The 21,624-nt window shown below is 38.1% G+C and overlaps 1 protein-coding gene across 1 annotated transcript in view; it reads right to left on the minus strand.

Annotated features, from left to right (window-relative positions):
* Positions 1 to 21,624, minus strand: part of LOC131758469 (bifunctional heparan sulfate N-deacetylase/N-sulfotransferase 4) — a 256,696-nt gene that overhangs the window by 39,856 nt on the left and 195,216 nt on the right. Inside the window, exon 7 of the mRNA XM_059066616.2 lies at positions 10,227 to 10,409. Within this exon, the coding sequence (XP_058922599.1) occupies positions 10,227 to 10,409 (183 nt within the window). The remainder of the gene's footprint in view (positions 1 to 10,226; positions 10,410 to 21,624) is intronic.

A 21,624-nucleotide genomic window follows, 5' to 3' on the forward strand; every position in this document is an offset into this window, starting at 1 on the left:
GTCCTTCCTGGCGGTCCCAGAAGCTCTGGCTTGCCATTTACTCATACCATCACTTTAGAACTTAAAAATTATTTTCCTCATATTATCATTTAACTGCTTCATTTGCAAAGAATTTTGCTTTTCAACTGTATTTTAGATATTAAACAATAGGAAAGCAGTTTCCATTACCTATTCCCCATATATAACTCAGCAAAGAACAAATCTCAGAGTAGGCGTTCAGTTCTTTTGCTCAAATGGTTTCTTTATGCTCAGCAAAGTGGATGAGCAAACTGATCAATTATTCAGGGCCACTGTTGAAAGTCAAAGCCTTTTGTGAGACCTCTCTTCGTTCTGTAGGTTCAACTAGACCAATTGTGTTCTTTGTTGCAATACACATGTTTTTGCCATTCAAATTTCTGCGTGCAAAACTGGCGAAATAAAACTCTCACAGGACTTCCCTGGTGGCGCAGTGGTTAAGAATCGACCTGCCAATGCAGGGGACAGGGGTTCGATCCCTGGTCCGGGAAGATCCCACATGCTGTGGAGCAACTAAGCCCGTGCACCACAGCTACTGAGCCCTGAGCCACAACTACTGAAGCCCGCGTGCTCTAGGGCCCACGTGCTGCAACTACTGAAGCCTGTGTGCCTAGATCCCGTGCTCCACAACAAAGAGTAGCTCCCACTCGCTGAAACTAGAGAAAGCCCACGTGCAGCAATGAAGATCCAATGCAGAAAAAAAAAAAAAAAATTTTTTTTCACAGAAATAGGCAGATTGATAAGATTTGGAAAGAGTTTCCTTTGACTTTAACACACTGAACATGGATAAACACTTGTCTTGGTAGACAAAGACCTAGTTATTTTAGTTGTACTTTCCCGGGAAGTTATACTGATAGGCGTAAACTATCAAATAAAATTACCTGGATGCTAAGATGTTATAATACTTGCTGTTCCAAATGTTTTTATTATTAACTATTCAATTTACATTACTTCAGTTTTTCCAGTAGGTATCTTATAATTGGTGGCATTTGTATATGTCAATCTAGGCAAACTTTTTTAAAAAATTAATTAATGAATGAATTAATTTTTGGCTGCACTGGGTCTTTGTTGCTGCGCAAGGGCTTTCTCTAGTTGTGGTGAGCGGGGGCTATTCTTCGTTGTAGTGTGCGGGCTTCTCGTTGTGGTGTCTTCTCTTGTTGCAGAGCACAGGCTATAGGCACGTGGGCTTCAGTAGTTGTGGTGTCTGGGCTCAGTAGTTGTGGCTGGCGGGCTCTAGAGCTCAGGCTCAGTAGTTGTGGTGCACGGGCTTATTTGCTCTGCAGCATGTGGAATCTTCCCGGACCAGAGTTTGAACCCATGTCCCCTGCACTGGCAGGCGGATTCTTAACCACTGCACCACCAGGGAAGTCCCTAGGCAGACTTTTTAAAAAACTGCATTCCTTCTATTTTATGCTGTTTTAGGGCTATCCGGGTGTCCATATTTCTTCATTTATGTCTCTTCTTAGCATGTTTTCCCTTGTATCTGTTTAATCACAACTTTAATAACAGGATGTTTGCATTTCCTATTTTATATTCTGAAAATGTTTGTTTAGCCTTTTCCTACTCTGACTTTCCTTATATGGTCTGAATAACAGCAAACATAATATCTAACTTTTATTGATCACCTTCTATATTCCAGGCACTTGCTTGACATAGATTATTTCTAATCCTCCAAGCAACCTGGCAAGACAGATATTATTATCCTTTCTTTATAGCTGAGGAAGCTGAGATGCAAGGCGCTTTATTTAGGTCGTGCTGAAGGTGACACAGCACATTAGTTTCAGATTTGAAATCCAAAGCTGGGATTGTCTCTGCAGTTAAATTGTGTGTGTGTGTTATGAAAAAAAAGGATACATTTGCATGCATTTTCATACTTTGCTCCATTGCTACCGTTTTAATTCTAAAGGTCAGAAAGTTACAAAGCAATTATATCCCTATCTGATGGTTCCCCACATATCTGAAACTGTTACACAAAGTAATTTACTGTTTTTAGTATCTAGCACTATAGATATTTTGAAACTTTGAAGATATTCTCAGTTAAAACTGCTTTAGGCAGTGTATATGATAACAGTGCCAGTGTAGTGAAAATGCATGTAACTAGCTCTCACACAGGTAATGGGGATGCAGGTGGTTTTTGTACATGGAATATATGATGAGGTGAGGCAGATTTACTTTTTTTTTTTTTGTGGTACGCGGGTCTCTCACTGTTGTGGCCTCTCCCGTTGCAGAGCACAGGCTCTGGACGCGCAGGCTCAGAGGCCATGGCTCACGGGCCCAGCCGCTTTGCGGCACGTGGGATCTTCCCGGACCCGGGCACGAACACGTGTCCCCTGCATCGTCAGGCGGACTCTCAACCACTGCGCCACCAGGGAAGCCCAAGATTTACTTTTAAGTAGACATCAGCAAAGTGGACAGGAGATTCCCTGAGGTTACGAGCCAGACTTAGAAAGGGCAGTAAATTCTGATGACATCATGTTACGTAGAAGGGTATGAACACTCAGATTTTCCCTCTCTGGGTAAAAATTACAAATTCACAATCAAGCTAAAGCACATACTAAAAAAAAAAAAAAAAAAAAATCACACTACTGACCTTATCCTGAAGTTCATATTTTTATAGAAGACATGAAGATAACTTTGGTTTTCATTAGATCTGGTTATTCCAACCTACCTGCCTTTTCTCTACTAAGAATCTGCTCTGCTCACTGCTTCTACACATCCTTCCCCGAGAAGAACACCATGGAATTATCAGTTAGACTGATTATCCCCTCTCAAGTCATGTGCCTTTTCCAGATAACAAGGAGATCGCTAGACCTTAATAGCTGAAACATTAAAAACGCCCAGTGCTCATGGTAGAAGGATTATTTTGTTAATTAGAAACATTTCCAGGTTACTGGCTTTCTCTCTATTCCCCCTGCTTGCTTTCTGCTGTTCTGACCTCACTGTTTAATGGAGAATGCTATGAAAGGTGTTTTTGTTTTTCTTTTTAAATTCTTCTGCTTCCTACTATCTGGATGTGTTGTGTTAAATTTTCTTCTGCTTATTAATTTTGCCGTGTACATGTCTTTAAACAAAATCCTTTTCCAAATCTGCATTATACAAGCTGGTGACTTTCACTTTTTTGTCTCTCAATGTCATTTAAGCTTAATACAATCCACGGACACTGATGAGGAATTTTAATAGGTTAGGGATGTGTATTCTCAGTGCTTCAATTAGCAAATCCATATGGAGAAACTCTGAGACACACACCATCCTTACAGAGACTCGACTCTACCTGTACACCATGTAAGCTAGGGAGTCCTTCAACTCCTTGGAAACACCTTTCATTTCTGCATGCACTGATCCGTAATGAATGCTCTCTCCACATAACTCCTGTAGCACCTGATAGTCTGATTCATACTCAGACTTTTCTACCAAAGTACTCTGATTACAGAGGCACATAAATGCCAACCTCTGGGGGTGGAAGTGGGTAAAAGGGGCCGGTGGTTCATGTGTGGATACGGAGTAATAGTACCACAAGAGTTGCTTTAAGCACAAACTACCTCTGATTTATCCTAAACCCCTATGCATTCTTCACCATATTACACCACCTTTATTTCAATAAATGTATACTATTTGTATTTTCCCATGAAATAGTCTCAAAAGCAAAATTGACCCCAGGAGAAGGTGACAAGTTTACTCTGTAGCTCTGACTATCTTCACGCAGATAACTGCACACTCTCGCATACAATACCTTATATTATTACTTACTGTTATAAGAATATCCTGTCAGGGAATCTGGATAACCAACTCAATGAAAGAAACTGTATTTTTAAACTCTTATTAATAGGTTGGTCTCATATAATGTATTCACTCATAGTATGACATTTTTAGTATGACATTAAAGTTATCAGATATTTCTGTAGGGCAAACACAAAAAATTCAGTTTTTTATTGTTATACTTGGATTAGGAGTCCAAAATATACTTGTTTTATGATGATTTTGATTCATAAAGTATGAAAGTATTATAACAATTTATATTTTATTTTATTTATTTTATTTTATTTTATATTTTATGAGCTACCTGCAAGTAGTTTTTCCATGACGAAACCTTGGTAAGTTACTTGTGTGGAGAATTTGACAGCTGAGAAGATCATATTTGCAACTGATTGATGGGAAAAGGAAAATCCACGACTTATGTCACCATTTCTAGATGTCAGAATGTCTGACAGCCTTGTGTAATCAAAACAGTAAAGTGCTTTCTTGTAAATTAAAGAATTAAAATTGTGAGGCATTACCTGAGTATATGGGAAGCATTCCTGAAAGGTTTAAATACTATTCTGAGTTAAGAAGAGAAATGTAATCACATGGTGATTAGGAAAAATATGTCAGATGCTGATGAAGTCTGTACCTCTGCTCTGACTCTGTGAAGTGATAAAAACCGTTCTGGCTATTTCACTGGAAAGGCTAAAAGATGAAAAAATGGAAGTGAAGAATATGAAATTATAGAACTCTTATTTCCCCAGCTGTGGGGATAATTACTTATATATCAGAGTTCCTTTAATCTCAGCATCTCACCCACAAACAATTTCTAACATTTCTTCTCCGAAGGTCTCACTTTTTTCCACAGCCATGAAACTATTTAGGGCTTCCCTCGCTCATAGCTAGATTATTATCCTAACTTTAGCTCCTCCCTGTTCTTACCTGTCATGGAAATAAAAGCTTCTGGTATCATCTTTTTGGCCAACACTTAAAAAAATTATTTCACTCTCATCTTCAGAACACACAGATAGTTGCTCCTTGTTGCCTATGAAACCCAAATTGCTCTGATAGTTCTCAAAGCTTTCCTGACTGGCTTGTATGTGCTCCTGGAGGTTATGTCCCGTTACATGCCTACCCTTCCCCAGGAAACAAGCGTGCCACTGTTACTGTTCCTTGTGCACACACATCCCTCTGCTTTTGCTTATCCATTCGTGAGGTTTTAATGACAGTAGCTACAGTACTATGCTAGGTTCTAGGTTACAAACATGAATGAATAAACACAGTCTCACTCCTTAAGGTTTGCATGAGCTGGTGTATGACAAGCACACGTGTCTGCAATACCATAAGGTAAGTGCAATAATAGCGTAATAAATAAGGTATAGAGTGGAAAAGATAGGAAAAAATATGAAGACAAATTTTTTTTTTTTTTTTTTTTTTGCGGTACGCGGGCCTCTCACTGTTGTGGCCTCTCCCGTTGCGGAGCACAGGCTCCGGACGCGCAGGCTCAGCGGCCACGGCTCACGGGCCCAGCCACTCCGCGGCACGTGGGATCTTCCCGGACCGGGGCACGAACCCGCGTCCCCTGCATCGGCAGGCGGACTCTCAACCACTGCGCCACCAGGGAAGCCCGGAAGACAAATTTTTGATGTCATTTTGTTCACATAACCAGATGCTATTATGGTTTGTAAATTACACGAAGCCAAAGACCTTTCTTTTTATTATGTAGTTACTTTAGAAGCATAGGTTGCAAAAACTCACACTGAATACCCCCATCAGATTCTTCAGAAGTCACAGGGTATTCCTGATATTTCATTCTACACGGACAGTCGATGGTAGAAGTAGATTTATTTTTCTAGATGTAAAACTACCATGTTGGTGTGGTTGGGACTACACTGGATTAGAAATAAGGCAACTTGAGCTTTAGTCCTGACTTGTCCCTAATAAGCCACGTGACTTAGAACAAGACATTTCACCTCCTTAAGTGTCTAAAATGAGTAAGTTGGGCTAGATGTCCCTAACTTCTCCTGCTCTTCCAATCTGTAATTCTCTGCGCCAGCATTCCTTCAATAGACACAAACTAATAGAATCTACAGTGTGTATGTCACTAGACCTTGTGACATGTTAATGTCACAGACATTCAAATCTCACCATCTCTAAGCTGGAGGTGGATGATTTCACAGCTAGAATCAACTAAGGCGCTAACTCCGTAAGGTCAGCACACTGTGGCTTTACTTCCCTACTTCTTTAATCCTGGAGACACGGGCCTGGAAAGAGAAACTGCAGTTCTTTGACCGTACTCTTGGTCACACAGGCAAGCAGGAATCCACATCGCTCTTGGCATGTTTACAGATAGTGAGACTCTGGAGTGACTGACTGAAGATTGAGACTGAGCTAACCTGACAGCTTGAGAGCCTAAAAGCATTGATTAGCGAATGTGCAAGAATCTGACCTTCCAACTGCCTCCACGTTGTGGTTTTGGTTTCTATAATAAGAGTTAAAAAAAAAAAAAGAGGAAACCTTATTCTTTTATGCTTTGTAGTGATTATTCTACCCAAACAAACAGGGACATGAATTAACAGAAACCCATGAGTATAATTTTAAGAATCTTACACACCAGGGACTATACTGAGAAGGATGTACTCTGGGGATAGAGTTCCGTGTGTGTCCTCAGCACATATTCTTGTATTAAACAACTCACCCCGAAAGACTCCACTTCCAGTGAAGGGAGCACATACGTTCTGCATTGTACTTACCATGCTGTCCATTGACAGATATTCATATTGCACTTTTTAATTAGGTGACAAAGCAGTTTTCACATATATGGTAGTTGGTGCGAATGAAAATTTACATAAGGAACCAAAGGAAGTTACATAGATGTTAAGATTATCATTTTGCACATTTTCTTTATATTTGTGGTAATAAAGTGTGAATTGAAAATCTAAGGAAAGATAACTTTTTAAAAGTGAAATGCACTAAATAAAAAGACATGTTTATAAATACAATAAAGTACCTGTGACATTTAATTTAGAGAATGTATAGCAATGGCAGAGACACATAATATTAATCGATCCTAACTCTGTAGGGTTGTGATGAATGGACTATAAAACATTTCATTAGTGTTGATTATGCTTAAATGTTTTTTATAAAATTAAATTCATGTTGTATAAAGGACACGATGATAACGCCTTGAGCTGTTTTACGTGATGTTATAAATACAAATATGAGAAGAGGAGAAAACCAGCAGGTAAAGAAACTCAAAAGTATTATGCACTTTATCTTTACTTGATTGTTTGCAGTTTCCTGACACCCTTTATGACTGGCAAAGTTTATCAGATTTGCTTCAGTAAGTCTACTGTTCTCAAAATCTCATGTATGTGAATAATTCCCTGTTCAACTTAACTGCTATTTTGCTTTGTATTCCTTGTTTTCTTTCTTAAATATATTTGAGAATATATGGCACTTTTGTCAATGGGAAATGTTTGCAACTTTATTTTTCAGTCAAAAGAAACCATATAGGGCTTCCCCGGTGGCGCAGTGGTTAAGAATCCGCCTGCCAATGCGGGGAACACGGGTTCGAGCCCTGGTCTGGGAAGATCCCACATGCTGTGGAGCAACTAAGCCCGTGCGCCACAGCTACTGAGCACAGGTGTCACAACTACTGAAGCCCGCGCACCTAGAGCCCGTGCTCTGCAACAAGAGAAGCCTCCACAGTGAGAAGCCCACGCACCACAACAAAGACACAACTCAGCCAAAAAGAAAGAAAAAACAAAGAATAAATTAAATGAATACATTTAAAAAAGAAACCATATAAAGGATATAATTCATGTGATAAAACAGGAGTCTTTTAGTAAACATTTACTCTTGAGTGTTACTTAAATACTCTTATAATAAGCTGTTTTGATAATAGACATATATATGACAACAACAATAACAAAAATCTGTGAACTCTCTGAAGCCTCTTCTGATTAATTGTATCATTTATTAAGAAATCCCTAGGGCTTCCTTGGTGGCGCAGTGGTTGAGAGCCCGCCTGCCGATGTAGGGGACGCGGGTTCGTGCCCCGGTCCGGGAAGATCCCACATGCTGCGGAGCGGCTGGGCCCGTGAGCCACGGCCGCTGAGCCTGCGCGTCCGGAGCCTGTGCTCCGCAAAGGGAGAGGCCACAACAGTGAGAGGCCCGCGTACCGCAAAAAAACAAAAAACAAACAAACAAACAAAAAAAGAAATCCCTAGGAATTTACCTCTATGATGCTATTCAAAATTAAAATAGTCACACTCACAAGTGTTTTATTTGTGTATGTATATGTTCTCATGTCTTCCAAAGTGACGTAGTTCTCAAGGAATAATTCTTCTTTCTCATTCTAATTTTCATTTATACTCCCAATCAACTAGCACAGTATTTCATATTTAACAAGCATTTGATCATCATATTTAAAATCATCATAATGAGAACCTACTGTACAGCACAGGGAACTCTACTCAATGCTCTGTGGTGACCTAAATGGGAACAAAATCTAAAAAGGAGTGGATATATGTATATGTATGCTGATTCACTTTGCTGTACAGCAAGAAACTAACACAACATTGTAAAGCAACTATACTCCAATAAAAATTAATAAAAAACAAATCAAATCAAATCATCATATTAACCAAATCTTATTGGAGCTGGCATGTCTTTGATTATATTCATTCCCTAACAAAATGAACAGTGTCACTGATACCAAAAATATCAATAAATACAATTCTTTATTTTTAAAAAACTCACACAATATTAAGAAATACAAATTCTTCATAAAAAAAGCATTTTTTTTTTATAAAGGAAAAGAAAGAGTAGAGCTTGGGGCCATTGACTTATTTTTTAGATCATCTGTCTGCCACATTTGTTAAGTTGCCTACTTTTTATTGTTACTGTAATCATGAATTATAGATATCTTATAAATAAACATGTGTGAAGAAAGAATTGATTTACTATCAATGATTTATCTATTTTATAAGTATGTGAGCACTTCTGAGTAACTACCACTTATGGCAGACAAAGCTTTGCCTTTATGAAATTCAACATCTACGTGGTGTGACTATATACACTACAAGAACTATGTCTTTATCTATTTATTTGTCTACTTAATATATACACCAAACATATAGCTGGTCAAGCTGCTGAATAAATCATCAAAATAAAGTATGACTTACTGTAGCAGTTTTAAAACACATTTTGAAATATATAGCAGTGAGTAAGAATAACAACGAAATGTTCTGCTGACTTTGAGAGAAAATATTGCATTTTGTTCTTCTTTGCATTCTCAAGAGCAACTAGCCTTGCCTTATACATAGTAGATGCTCAATAAACATATGGTGGATGAATTCCTGACCATATAGACACAGAGGGGCATGTAACATGAATTATGGAATAGAAACACAGGAGAGGGAGAGAGGATGGTAAAACGTCTGTTTTGCAGTGATTTCTCATTAATGAGGATGCTAGCCCTCTACTGACTACTTAGCAGGAGACCATATGATCTGCTCTCTGCAGCCGGTTTATTGATTGTGTGGGTCAATGTAATTTGATGCATAAAGAACCGAGAAAGTGGAAGGTGGCATTTTCCTAGATAAATGGTAAGAAGCAGCTCGTTTACATTTTCATGCACTGAGGCTCTGTAGCTCCCACATAAAGTTGAATTATTCATAAAAGCAATCCTAAAACTGACAATTCCTTCTTTATTAATAGATATGATCCTAGCAAAAGATTAGATTAAAAAAATGCACGAAGATATCTTAAAGATTGAATCTGTATGAGCATGAAGTAATAATTGCTTTTCCCTTTTTTTTTTTTTTTTTGCGGTACGTGGGCCTCTCACTGTTGTGGTCTCTCCCGTTGCGGAGCACAGGCTCCGGACGCGCAGGCTCAGCGGCCATGGCTCACGGGCCCAGCCGCTACGCGGCATGTGGGATCCCCTCGGACCAGGACACGAACCCGTGTTCGCTACATCGGCAGGCGGACTCTCAACCACTGCGCCACCAGGGAAGCCCTGCTTTTCCCTTTTTTATTTAGACTATCTGTTGCACACACACATATCAGGGTCTAGTTCTACGCTCTTGGATTATGGTGGTCCTTGGTTTCTATCTTCCTAGATACCCAACGCCTAACCATTTTACTGCTAGTTAGTGCCCACACTAAATGCAAGTCAAAGTGATTAGCTCTGAGAAAACACCAACAATAAAACAACATCCTCAATGCAAAACTTCCAAACTGACTGACCAACTAACAAAATCCCAGAAAAACAAATGCAAAATGTGAACACTTAATCCATAAAACAAATAAAAAATATTATCGAAGAGAATGAAACTATTGGATAAAAAAGAAGTTTGCATTAAATGACAGTTTTAGTATCTCCAGAAGAGTTCCTAACACAAGCTCGGCACTCACAAATCGCTGGTTTCTTTTCTTTCAGCCCAGGAGAGAACGTGCAGTGTTACCTGCCAGAGAGGGTCTTTCTGCTCAGGGAAGAGCTCAAAGTACTTGTGGGCTAGTTGCACTGGAGGCAGAGTTCGCAATTTCAGGTTGGTCCAGCTCTGTGCGAAGTTGGCCAAGTTCACAAAGGTGTACAGCCCTAGGCGGTCATTCCCATAGTTTGACAAATGGGTCATGAAAATGCTGATCTGAAAAATAAATAAAAGTGACCGTAAATATCATATGCATATGCTCAAAAGTGGCATAGAAGCTCTAGGAAGTACCTCACCTAAACGCTGAATTTCATGAGAAGTACAATGATCATTTCAGGTGGGGTGTTATGGATGGAATTGTGTACACCACAGCCACATTCATATGTTGAAACTGTAACTCCCAATGTGACTGTATTCAAAGATAGGTTCTTTAAGGAGGTACTTAAGCTTAAATGAAGTCATAAGAGTGGGACCCTAATCTGATAGGTCTGATGCCCTTATAAAAACAGACACCACAGTACATTCCCTCCTTCTCTCTCTCTCTCTCTCCCTCTCTCTCTGTCCCTTTCTTTCTCTATCCCTCCCCCCTGCAATGCACAGAAAAGAGGCCAATTGGGAACACAGCCAGAGGGCGGCTGTCTTTAAGTCAGGAAGAGAAGTCTCACCGGTAACTGAATTTTCTGGCACCTCGATCACGGACTTCTAGCCTCCAGAAATGTGAGAAAATAAATGTCCGTTGTTTAAACCACCCGGTCTGTGGTGTCTTATGGCAGCTTGCAAAGACTAATACAGGTAGAAAGCCACACATTTGATTTCTATTTCAAAGTCACTCTTAAGCTCACTCTTAAAATAAAAATTGAAATTGGGATTGGCATCCCCTCACTGCTCATTAAAAGTACAGTATTACTTTACATATCAGTTTTTTCCCCCATTGTGGAATCAAAACTATCAAATCCAATAATCTAATAACTCCCAACCTAGAGAAGAACCAGGATTAGACCAGTTCTAAAATTATAAAACTGTTCCAGACCTTTTTTGGTATAGATATGTATACAGGTTGAAATGAAATCAAACTCAAGAAAACTTGTTTTGTTTTGTTTTGTTTTTTTGTGGTCTAATGACTCATGAGTATGAAACGTGCCATGTGGGGAATACAGTCGATAAATATTTAATATTTTTGTATGGTGACAGATGGTAACGACTTATCATGGTGGTCATTTTTAAATGTATAGAAATAATGAATCAATATGTTGTGAACCAGGAACTAATATAGTGTGGTAGGCCAATTATACCTCAAAAACAAACAAACAAACAAATATACAAACTCATAGAAAAAGAGATCAGATCTGTGGCTACCAGAGCCGGTGGCGAGGAGTGGGTACTGGGGGAGGGGAAACTGGATGAAGGCTGTCAAAAGGTACAACCTTCCAGTTACAAGCTAAATAACTATGAGGGATGTGATACACAATATGATACAGATAACGAACACTGCTCTATGTTATATATGAACGTTGATAAGAGAGGAAATCCTAAGTTCTCATCATAATGAGAAAATATTTCTTTTCTAATTTCTTTAATTCTATACCTATATAAAATGATGGATGGTCACTAAACTTATTGTGGTCATCATTTCATAAGGTATGTTAAGTCAAATCATTGTGCCGTACACCTTAAACTTATACGTTGCAGTATGTCAATTATATCTCAATAAAACTAGAAGAAAAAAATAATAGAGCATTTGTTTGCATAAGAATTAAAAAAACACTCTGATAAGGTCGTGTAAGGCAAAGGTATCAGGTTCACGGAGTGCCCACGGAGTGCTGAAAAGGATTCTCTGAGGAAAGCCCATTAAGATGATTAAAGATACTCCTCACCAAGGTTGAATGTGGGGAAGAGTGGGAGAACTTGGCCTATTCCCCATAAATATCACCTAAGAAGTATATAGCGCTTACTATGTGCTAGACATAAATCTAAGCCCTTTACATGTATGAAATGATTAAGTCCTCACAACAATCTTATAAGGTAGGTACAGTTATTGTCCCCTTCTACAGATGAAGAAACTGAGGCACAGTAAAATAATTTGTTCAAGTCTCACATCTATTCAATGGCAGAGAAGAATTAAAAACCTAGGCAAATCTGACACATGATATATCCGAAAGCTTCACCCAAATAATTTTATGTATAGAGTTTGACATCCATCATTGTTTTCCATTTGCCGTTTTGAAAATAAAAGACAAAGGATATCTATTTATAGAAGAAAGTGGAAAATTTATGTTAGTATTATCTTGGCAACTTAAAGTCTTTTTTTAAAAATCAGAATGACAGAATATAAATTATTTTTGGAATCTTACATGAAAACTTTTCAGACAACGAATTATAATATTTGAAAAGAATTTTACTGACAGACTGCAAATTTATCTTTGAAGGCAGTATCACTCCTGTCGTATTTCCAGTCCATTTCCCCCACTCTCCCCTGGGTATATTCAAAGCTTTTCATTCTAAAGGTCAAAAAAAGAGAAAAGCTATTTTAAAGAATATTCTTTACGTAGCTTGTTTGGATAGAAATTTGAATTAAAGCCCTCAAATGCTAGTTGATACAATGATCTTAAAATTCATGTGGAATCATTTGAACAGGCTCAGGGTAACTATGTCACTGATTTTTACATTGGCCAAATTCTCTCTCACTCTTAAGCTCTTTTCCTTTTTTTTCAAATAGGAAGTGCCCTCTTGGCAGGACTTAATTATAGAGTTTTTAGAACATAACATAGTATCAATACTTGATGACCATATAATTGCAATCATTGTCATGAGAACTTCTTTGTAATCACCACAAAATGATATGCATTTGATCCCAGTAAGTATGCATTTATCTCATGTTGCTACTGTAATTAAGCAATAAGTCAGTGTAAGCAGTGTTCTCCATGATAATTATAGTTTCTTGGGACTGAAAAACCAGGCTAGCGCCTGAATTCCTGAAGAAATACAATAACATTCTACAAATCTGCCACCTGCCCTCTAGCACTGTTAGTTTAAGATGGAACTTCAAGGCACCTGTAAGTGTCTAAAATCTGACAAAATTGTAAATAAAAATACTACTTGAAGAATACTGTAAAAATTATTTTCATATCATGGGCAGATGTATACCATTTTGTTAGGGTATTGCCAATAATGCTTCTAAATGATTTCGTGGCCCACTAATTCTAAGTCATTTATCCAGAATCTCTTTGGGAGAACAAGCCTTGCTTTCTGAAGGAAGTATAACACTGATGCAGGGCAAACGGAAAACCCACCTTTGGAAGAAAGCAGGGTCTGGAGATGTTGCTTGGCTCTAAGCTGAGGCATGCTTCTACATTTAAATGTTCCTTTGCCGAGAAAAAAGATGGCGACCCTGGCCACAACAGCTGAAATCCCTGCGTACAGGGTAGCATGTGTGCATGCTTTACTGGTTAGAAATATATTAGTGCTGGTACATGGTCAATTGACCACACTTTCAGAAGAAAGATTCTGCAAGTACAGCTTAACTGTGCATATCTGACTTGCTAAAAGCAGCTATTGTGTAGACAGAACATTTTAGTTTTAGTATTTCTGGCCACGTGGCTTGTTTATTAAAAAAAAAAGCAAAACCTTTTCAGAGAGTGTAGGAAGAATAAGACAAATTAAGAATGGATGTGGTTTGAAGCATAAATAAGGGAAGTTGAAAGAAATGCAGTATGAAATATTTGCAAATAATTTTTCACAGACATAGTACATTGCTATTATTTTTTATATGACAGTGTATGTCCCTCCACTTATTCTGTGCTATTATTTATTTATTTATTTTGATTGTTATTTCCTTAAGGATACAGTAAGACTATTGTGGCTCAATACTCCCCAAAGCGTCATCTAGAAAAGGTATGACTGTGCTACATTGGTGCAAATGGTTTGCAGACGCAAACCCACTGTACCTTGAAATATTGCAGCTCAGAGATCTGCATGCCTTCAGACAAGCAGTAGTTTACCTCTCACATGAAAAAAATGGGCAATGACACCATGTTCGATGGATGAGTTTAAGAATAAGATGTCAAATGCTAATGTCAGCAGGCCACCTGCAGCAGGCCTTCCAGAGGGGTCACCGAGGTTGGGCTTCTGTCACCAAGCTGGCCTCTGGGCTGCCCCCCACCTTGTCATTGACACTGCTACATATGCCCCTTCCTCAACTCTCAACACTCGCAACTCCATTATAACTGAACAAGAAACAAATCTAAATTCTTCCTTTTACCTGTTGTAAAAATTAAAAACCAATCTTGAAGGCACTCTCATAGTCTAATTTTTCATTAAAATATATATAACAGCGTTTCTCAATGTCAGATGCAATATGCATGCACTAAATTTAGGAAGATCGTTACCTGTGGAATAAATCCATTTAATGATGTGTCTATAGTCCAAGGAAAAAGGAGATTTTAAATAAAGTGATGTATAAATCTTGATAATAGGGAATTGCATAAAAATAATGGAACTCTAAGGATAATCTTTAAATGTGGGTAAAAGCACTATCTGTTGTAGTGACAAAAAGGATTGATTATTTACATAATCAATATTATGTAAATGTGGGCAAGTGGCTGTTCTTCTGAGTCTTTAGTTGCAAGTCATAAAATTGTTTTGTATAGCATTTTACTTTGCCTCTCTTACTAAGTAGAAAGGATAAAGGAAAAAGGGAAAAATAAAGTTAAAAAAAAGGCTTTATTTTATCCAGAAAAGCATCAACCCTCTCTAAATTGAGCTAAAATATTTTCAGACTGCCAATACCGGAATAGTTTTCTGGCTTTTCCTACTTGAATGACAAACACAATGTCATTGTAAATTGTATGGATATTAATATCCAGAACCAGAATATCAAGTATAGTATCTTAAATTAGAATTTACAATCTTTTTAGAGCATGTATTCTTATTTAAAGTACACATTAAATATTTGGATATCAGTTCTGTGCCTTAATAGTGCCTCTAAAAATGAAATCATTTACAGAGTTGTTGGGTACATAGCTCATAGGAAAAACACATTATTATAACAAATACAGAAACAATAGCGTTGCAGAGCAAGAAGAGATGTACTCTGTTTTAAGGCAGCTTGCCCTGTGCTCATGACACAGCACAGAACTTTTCAAGATAAACATTAAATGTTAGCAGTTAGTTTCCATTTTTGCCTCTGTGGCCCTGTCAGTGTACTGCTTTTCAGAAAGAGTCCATTGTGTCTAAAAATATGTCCATTAGTTCGTTAAATTATTGATTAGGCTTTTAGTTCTCATAAAATGTGAAGATAGATAGAAAAAAGGGGAAGGCATCTTTGATGGCTCATCTTATGTGCTTTGGCATCATACTCATATTTTTCCTATAAAAGGCAATTTTATGTGTTCATTTATTCTGAATATAGGCTGGAACCACACAGAAGATACTACGAGTCAGATTATGCTTAACTTTACCAATTTGTATGCCCGTACATTTCCAGATTTAAACACCAATGACATAATTGTTGTGAAATAATTAGAAGCCCCCCAAGTACTACTTTTTGGTCCTGGGCAACTAATAAGTTGGTATATGTATACATCTATGTCCTCAGATGCCAAAAGTAAGGAATATTTGCCCAAACATAATATAATTATATTACTCTGTCACTCAATCTAAAACCCATCATTAGATTGGAATTTACTATTGAGATATACAAGTTTGTTTTTTTTAAAAAATATATCATATATTGAATGATTGGTCAATGGTTGATCTTTTTTAAACACATTATGTTGTTGAATCTTAATGTGAATTTATTTAATAACTTTGCCATGGGATTTTATGTTCATTTTTGTTGTATTGATTAGGTACTAAGAACTCATCCTAATTTTTAAAGAAAAGAAAATGAAGATCAAAGGGTTTAAGTGATCCTTCTGTGACTATAGAGGAAATCCTAGCAAATCAGTGCTCAAAGTTGGGCATGCGAGTTCAGAATCAGTGCTCTCTCACATCCAGTGTTCTGCCAGAGACTTTGGCAGCAAGTTCAACTAACTTCTATTTTCTGCTTTTTCTCCTTCTATCATTTTAATTACCTGGTAGATTTTATTTGTAACAATATTAGGTTAAAACTGACATTTCTTTGTGTACTTTTCCTAGAATTGCTCCAACATAAAATTTCACTTATGTATTAAAATTTTTTAGAAGTATAAGAAATAAAAGTCAATATTTCAATATTTATATTTCTACACACATACATTTCAACTGATTATTGACACTGAACATTTCAAGATAATTCATACTGAAGAGAGAAATGGTTATTTCATTTGCAAAGATTAGCATATTTCTTAATATAAATGTGTTATAGAAATTAAAAGTAACTCCAACCTTCCAATCTTAAAGAAACATGTTTGCTTTTAACAGACCCTTCAAGATATATCCCTCTAAGAACTACTCTTAGAAGGAGAAAGAGAAAGAGGAGAAGAAGAAGAAAGGAATAAAGAATGGAAAGAAAGGAGGAAGAAAGGAATGAAGGAAGGGAGGGAAGCATGGAGGGAGGGAAGAAGGCAGGTGGGCAGGAAGGAAGAGAACAAAAGGAAGAAAGAGAAGCAAAGAATAGCTCCAAAATCAAACATATCTCACCAGCTGTAGGGCACACGGACAGGAAAAAAGTAGGAATGATTTAGTTCATGGCTTTAAATCTCTACTGAGTAAAATGAACTCTACTGAATCTATTGATTCAACCACTCAGGAAACTTAAGTGAAACTAAACCACTAAACAGAGGGACCTCTTTTGCTCCACGTGACTTTCAATGTGGTTTCATGTAAGATGTGCATCACCACAGGCATTTATAATTAATTACTATTCTTAGTTGATGTTTTAATACCCCACACCCTTGAACCTTTGTTTTTAATTTGAAGCAGGTTTAATGAAGAAAATAATGCTAATCAAACAGTTTAAAAAACAAAAGAGTTAGTAATTAAACTATTATCCTGGGAGTCTCTATTGCATAAGTCAGAAAATATAGAGAAAGGACTTTGGGTTGCTGTTATAATTCACATTGGTTTGGTTTGCACACAGTGGGACAGTAGCAATGTGAAATTTGGAACCAGAATGCCTGGGTTTGAGGACTGTCTCTGCCTTACCATATCAGTTAATTTCTCGGAATCTCTGACTTTTCTACTGTAAATGGAAACAATACCTTACTTTACAGTTCTATGTGATGCTCCAATGAGTTGGGGAATCCCAAAATATTTTGTAAAATGAAAAACATTGTATAACATTTATCATCATTATGCACATTCAATTAAGGTAACTACGGAGTAGTTAACATAGCAAATATAATTTTAAATTAGTTGATATATATCTCAGCGATAATAATATCTTTTGGAAGCAAAGTCGGTGTTTCTTTGTTGCGCTGAAATAACTGCATGTATGGTGCTTATGATAATTACTGTGATTTCTAGTCAAAACAGAAAATGTTGGGTATATTTACACCAGAGTAAAAATCACTAAGTTTCATACCTAATATATGAAGCTCTTTTGTAGTCTTCATGTAATTTCTTAATAAATGCAAGTTTTATCCCCCAGAATCACCTCTGACAGCTGCAGTTAAAAATCAGTATAGGAGGAGACTGTTAAACGGAATCCTTTGTTTCATTTCAAAAAGTGCCATGAGGAGATTTTATTTATTTTTTATTTATTTTTTATTTTTATTTTATTTTATTTTTTTTTCTACAGGATGAGGAGATTTTAGAAACAGGACTCAAGGGTAGTAGTGCCACGAGCTGATGTCTGCTTTGCTTTACCCCTATGCACCCTAAATCAAAGAGCACGTGCAGCTCTCTCCCCTGCCCTTAAAGGAACTCACCGCTTGCCATATTATGTATTTGTTTGGTTATTTATTGTTTCCTCACTCCCGTGTTAGAATGTAAGCTCCCTGTGTCTAGACACACTCTACTGCGGCTATAGCCTCAGGGTTTGTAAGAAGTTTGGCAATACTAGGTGCACAACAAATATTTATTGAATAAACAAATGAATCCTTGGTACCACACACTTCTTTTGCTAGTAGAAAATGTGAAATAACTTAATTGCTTTCCAATTATTCCCATATTCTAAAGATGTGAGGGGAAAACCAAAACATTCTATCCTCAATCCCTGAAAACAGCTGGCATTTAACAGGATACAATGAACTGCTAAATTACATTTTTTTATTTGTGTTTTCCATTTCCATTATCAGACTAAATGCAACAGAAGTTCCATTCTGCATCTGATTATTTACCAGTGTCCCAGTTTTTCAGTCATAATATTTGGTTAGTGAATTACTAACAAATCAGAACTGTTTTGATTCAAGACCAACTAGAGTGTAAACACTGATCCTCCTGAATAAAGAAGTTGGGCAGTGATTTCATCAAAGCAGCCGGAAATAGGGCAGCTGTTCTAACCGAGAACAGAAGGCTCCTGCTCTATTTCAGTGAGTAGGAGAGGAGCTTAACTCTCCATTTTTCGTGTACATTAATAGAGGCCTAAGTCATTAAAAGGCAACACATGCTCGCAGCCATATTGTTCTTGCATATATTTGTGTTTTGTCTTGTTTTAATAGTTAAGTCAGAACTGAGGTTTTAGATGTGACGGTAATTGCCTTTTAGAATGCCCTGATTTTGAACAAAGATCTACCATTTTACACAAAAACAAACTACCAGAGCTGCTTTCCATCTGAGCTACTTAGCACTACTCTCTTTTCAAGACATCAAATCTTTCCAACCATGTTGCAATGATGCCACATAAAAGTCATTGAAGTGCAAATTCATAACCCCACGAATAATCACGGGCAGTTCAGCCCCTGGATAGAGAAAACATGTCCATTAGTGATTGGTGTAAGCTGCACTAATAGCCTCAGAGTTCAACAGTTTTCAGAGGGAAAAAAAGTAATTTTTATTTATTCAAACAATCAACCAATTGACAAATATTTATTAAATGCCTACTAAGTGCCAGTCTATTGGGAACTGGAGATATAATTGTGAATAAATTATGAATATTTTTTGCCTAAAGTAGTCTAGGATTAAGTGTTGATATAGAAAAGAACATAGCAGATTATAATACAATGTGATGTGGAAATTCCCTGCGACATCACACATATGTAGGCTGTTGGGCATTTATCTAAGACTTGTGGAAGGCTTCTTGAACAAAAACAGAACCTTGGAGCTAAGATCTGAAAAGCGATGAGTTAGGGACACTTCAGGTGAGAGGATGGGTTGGAGTAGGAGTGGGTGACATGAGGCTGAGGTCATGTGTTAGAAGAAGGAACTGTGTATGTGAAAGGCAGTTGGTGAAAGTTTACATTCCAGAAACTAAAAATGCAATGTAGTCCATGCAAGGAGGTAAGGTAGCAAGAGAAAAGACCAGTCATATCAATCTTTTAAATTCTTCAAGGGTTTGAGCTTTAATCCTAAGAACAATGGAGAAACACTGACAGGTTTTGCGTAGGGGTGACAGTCAGATACGCATTTTAGGAAATATATCCTGGAGTGCTTTATGAAAAAGGGTGAATATTGGAGGTCAGGAGTCATTTAGGAGGTTTTTCTAGGCATATGATTGGGAGATAACGATGACCTGGCCAGTTGCCATGGGAAAGGAGAGAAATTAAATAGATTCGAGTGATATTAAGATAATCAATCTCCAGCAGTGATGTAAGCAATGTGGCTGAATAAGATGCCCCTTATTTGTGTCTTTCCTTCAAACAGTAACAATCTGGCATACATCCATGGACCAAAGTGCCTTTGAGAGAGCTGTGGGATCCAGCATCGCATGCCAAGGGACCTAGATGGAGTCTATCCCACCTGTGTGTGTGTGTGTGTGTGTGTGTGTGTGTTGGTGGGGGGAGGGTAATAGGCATGCAGACCTCAGTCCCAGCTGTGGTCCCTGCAGTGGCTTATGAACTGAGTCCGACCCCTCTTGGATTCGGTCCAGGGCTCCCTGGAGAACACTGTCTTAGACAATCACCCATTGATGAGAGAGCCCTTGTGGAAGTCCAGATTCCAGTGGAGAAATTCCAGCACATCACCGTTAGAGAGAAAAACGAATATATGAGTTTGGATGCATTGGAGAGGGTAAGAGGAAGAGTTTGAGTTTACCTCACATCACCTTTCACCCAAGACAGCATAGTTCAGAGCCAAGAGACATTTTCTCAACCCATGATTTCTCCTGAGGGGGACAGTGAAAGCTTGTGAAGGAGCGCCCAGCTTCCCCAGCTATGCAGGATGCTGCCAGAGGGCTACGTGTCTCTCACTCCATCCAGCATCCTGAGTCATGAGCTGTATGATGGGGAGGTGGGGAGAGCGGCAAATAAGGCTCTCAGAGGGATTCAAAGGTTGTGGATCCTACTAACTGCTTCTCAGACTCCATCAAGAAGCCCATCCAGAAGCCTCTGGGCGTGCCTGTCTGCAGATTCCCCCAAACGGCCTACAGGAAAGCCCAGAGCCCTGCACGCCTCACCCACACACACTTCTACCCTGTGGCCGGCTCTCAGTGCGCGCTCCAGGGGCAGCAAGAGCCTCAGCAGACAGCTAATGAACATGCGCAGGGAAGCAGGCAGACTTGGTGGCCTATTAAGAGACTACAAATTTCAGCTTTAGCTCCACCCCTGGGAAAGCAAAAGGGAGACTGTCAGAAGCCATCCTGGTACATTACAGGATCGAGAGAAGGCATACAATTAAGAACTCTCTCAAAAGAGAGAAGAAGTGTGGAGAAAGTGTATTTAAGAAGGACTGAGAAAACCTCAGAATCTCTAGCAGGGCTGAAGGAAGGTATTTCTCTCCCAAAGTCAGTTACTAAAGACTGGAGGAGGTGATTGCTACTTCAAATGTGAAGACGGAGATGCAAGACTTCAAAGAACATGAAAAATCAAGGAAGCACCAAAGGATCACAGTAATCTTCCAGTAACTGACCCCAAAGACATGGAGGTCATGGGATATTATTCAGCCATGAGAAAGGACGATATCCTGCAATTTAAAACAATGGATGGACTTCACAGGCATTCTGCTAAGTGAAATAAGGTAAACAGAGAAAGACAAATACTATATGATATCACTTATATGTGGAATCTAAAAAAATCTAAAAAAGTAAACTCATAGTAACAGAGAGTAAAATGGTGGTTACCAGGGGCTCTGAGGTGGGAGAAATGGGGAGATGTTGGTCAAAGGATACAAACTTCCAGCTATAAGAGGAATAAGTTCTGAGGATCTAATGGACAGCATAGTGATTATAGCTAACAATACCATATCATATACTCTATTATATACTCGAGTTGCCAAGAGAGCAAATCGTAATTGTTCTCACTGCACACACACATGCACACACACACACACACACACACACACAATGATAATTATGTGAGGTGATGGAGGTGTTAACTAACCTTACAGTGGTAATCATTTCGTGATGTATGTGTGTCAA

Source organism: Kogia breviceps, chromosome 6 (genome assembly GCF_026419965.1).
Source record: "Kogia breviceps isolate mKogBre1 chromosome 6, mKogBre1 haplotype 1, whole genome shotgun sequence".
NCBI classification, from domain to species: Eukaryota; Metazoa; Chordata; class Mammalia; order Artiodactyla; family Physeteridae; genus Kogia; species Kogia breviceps.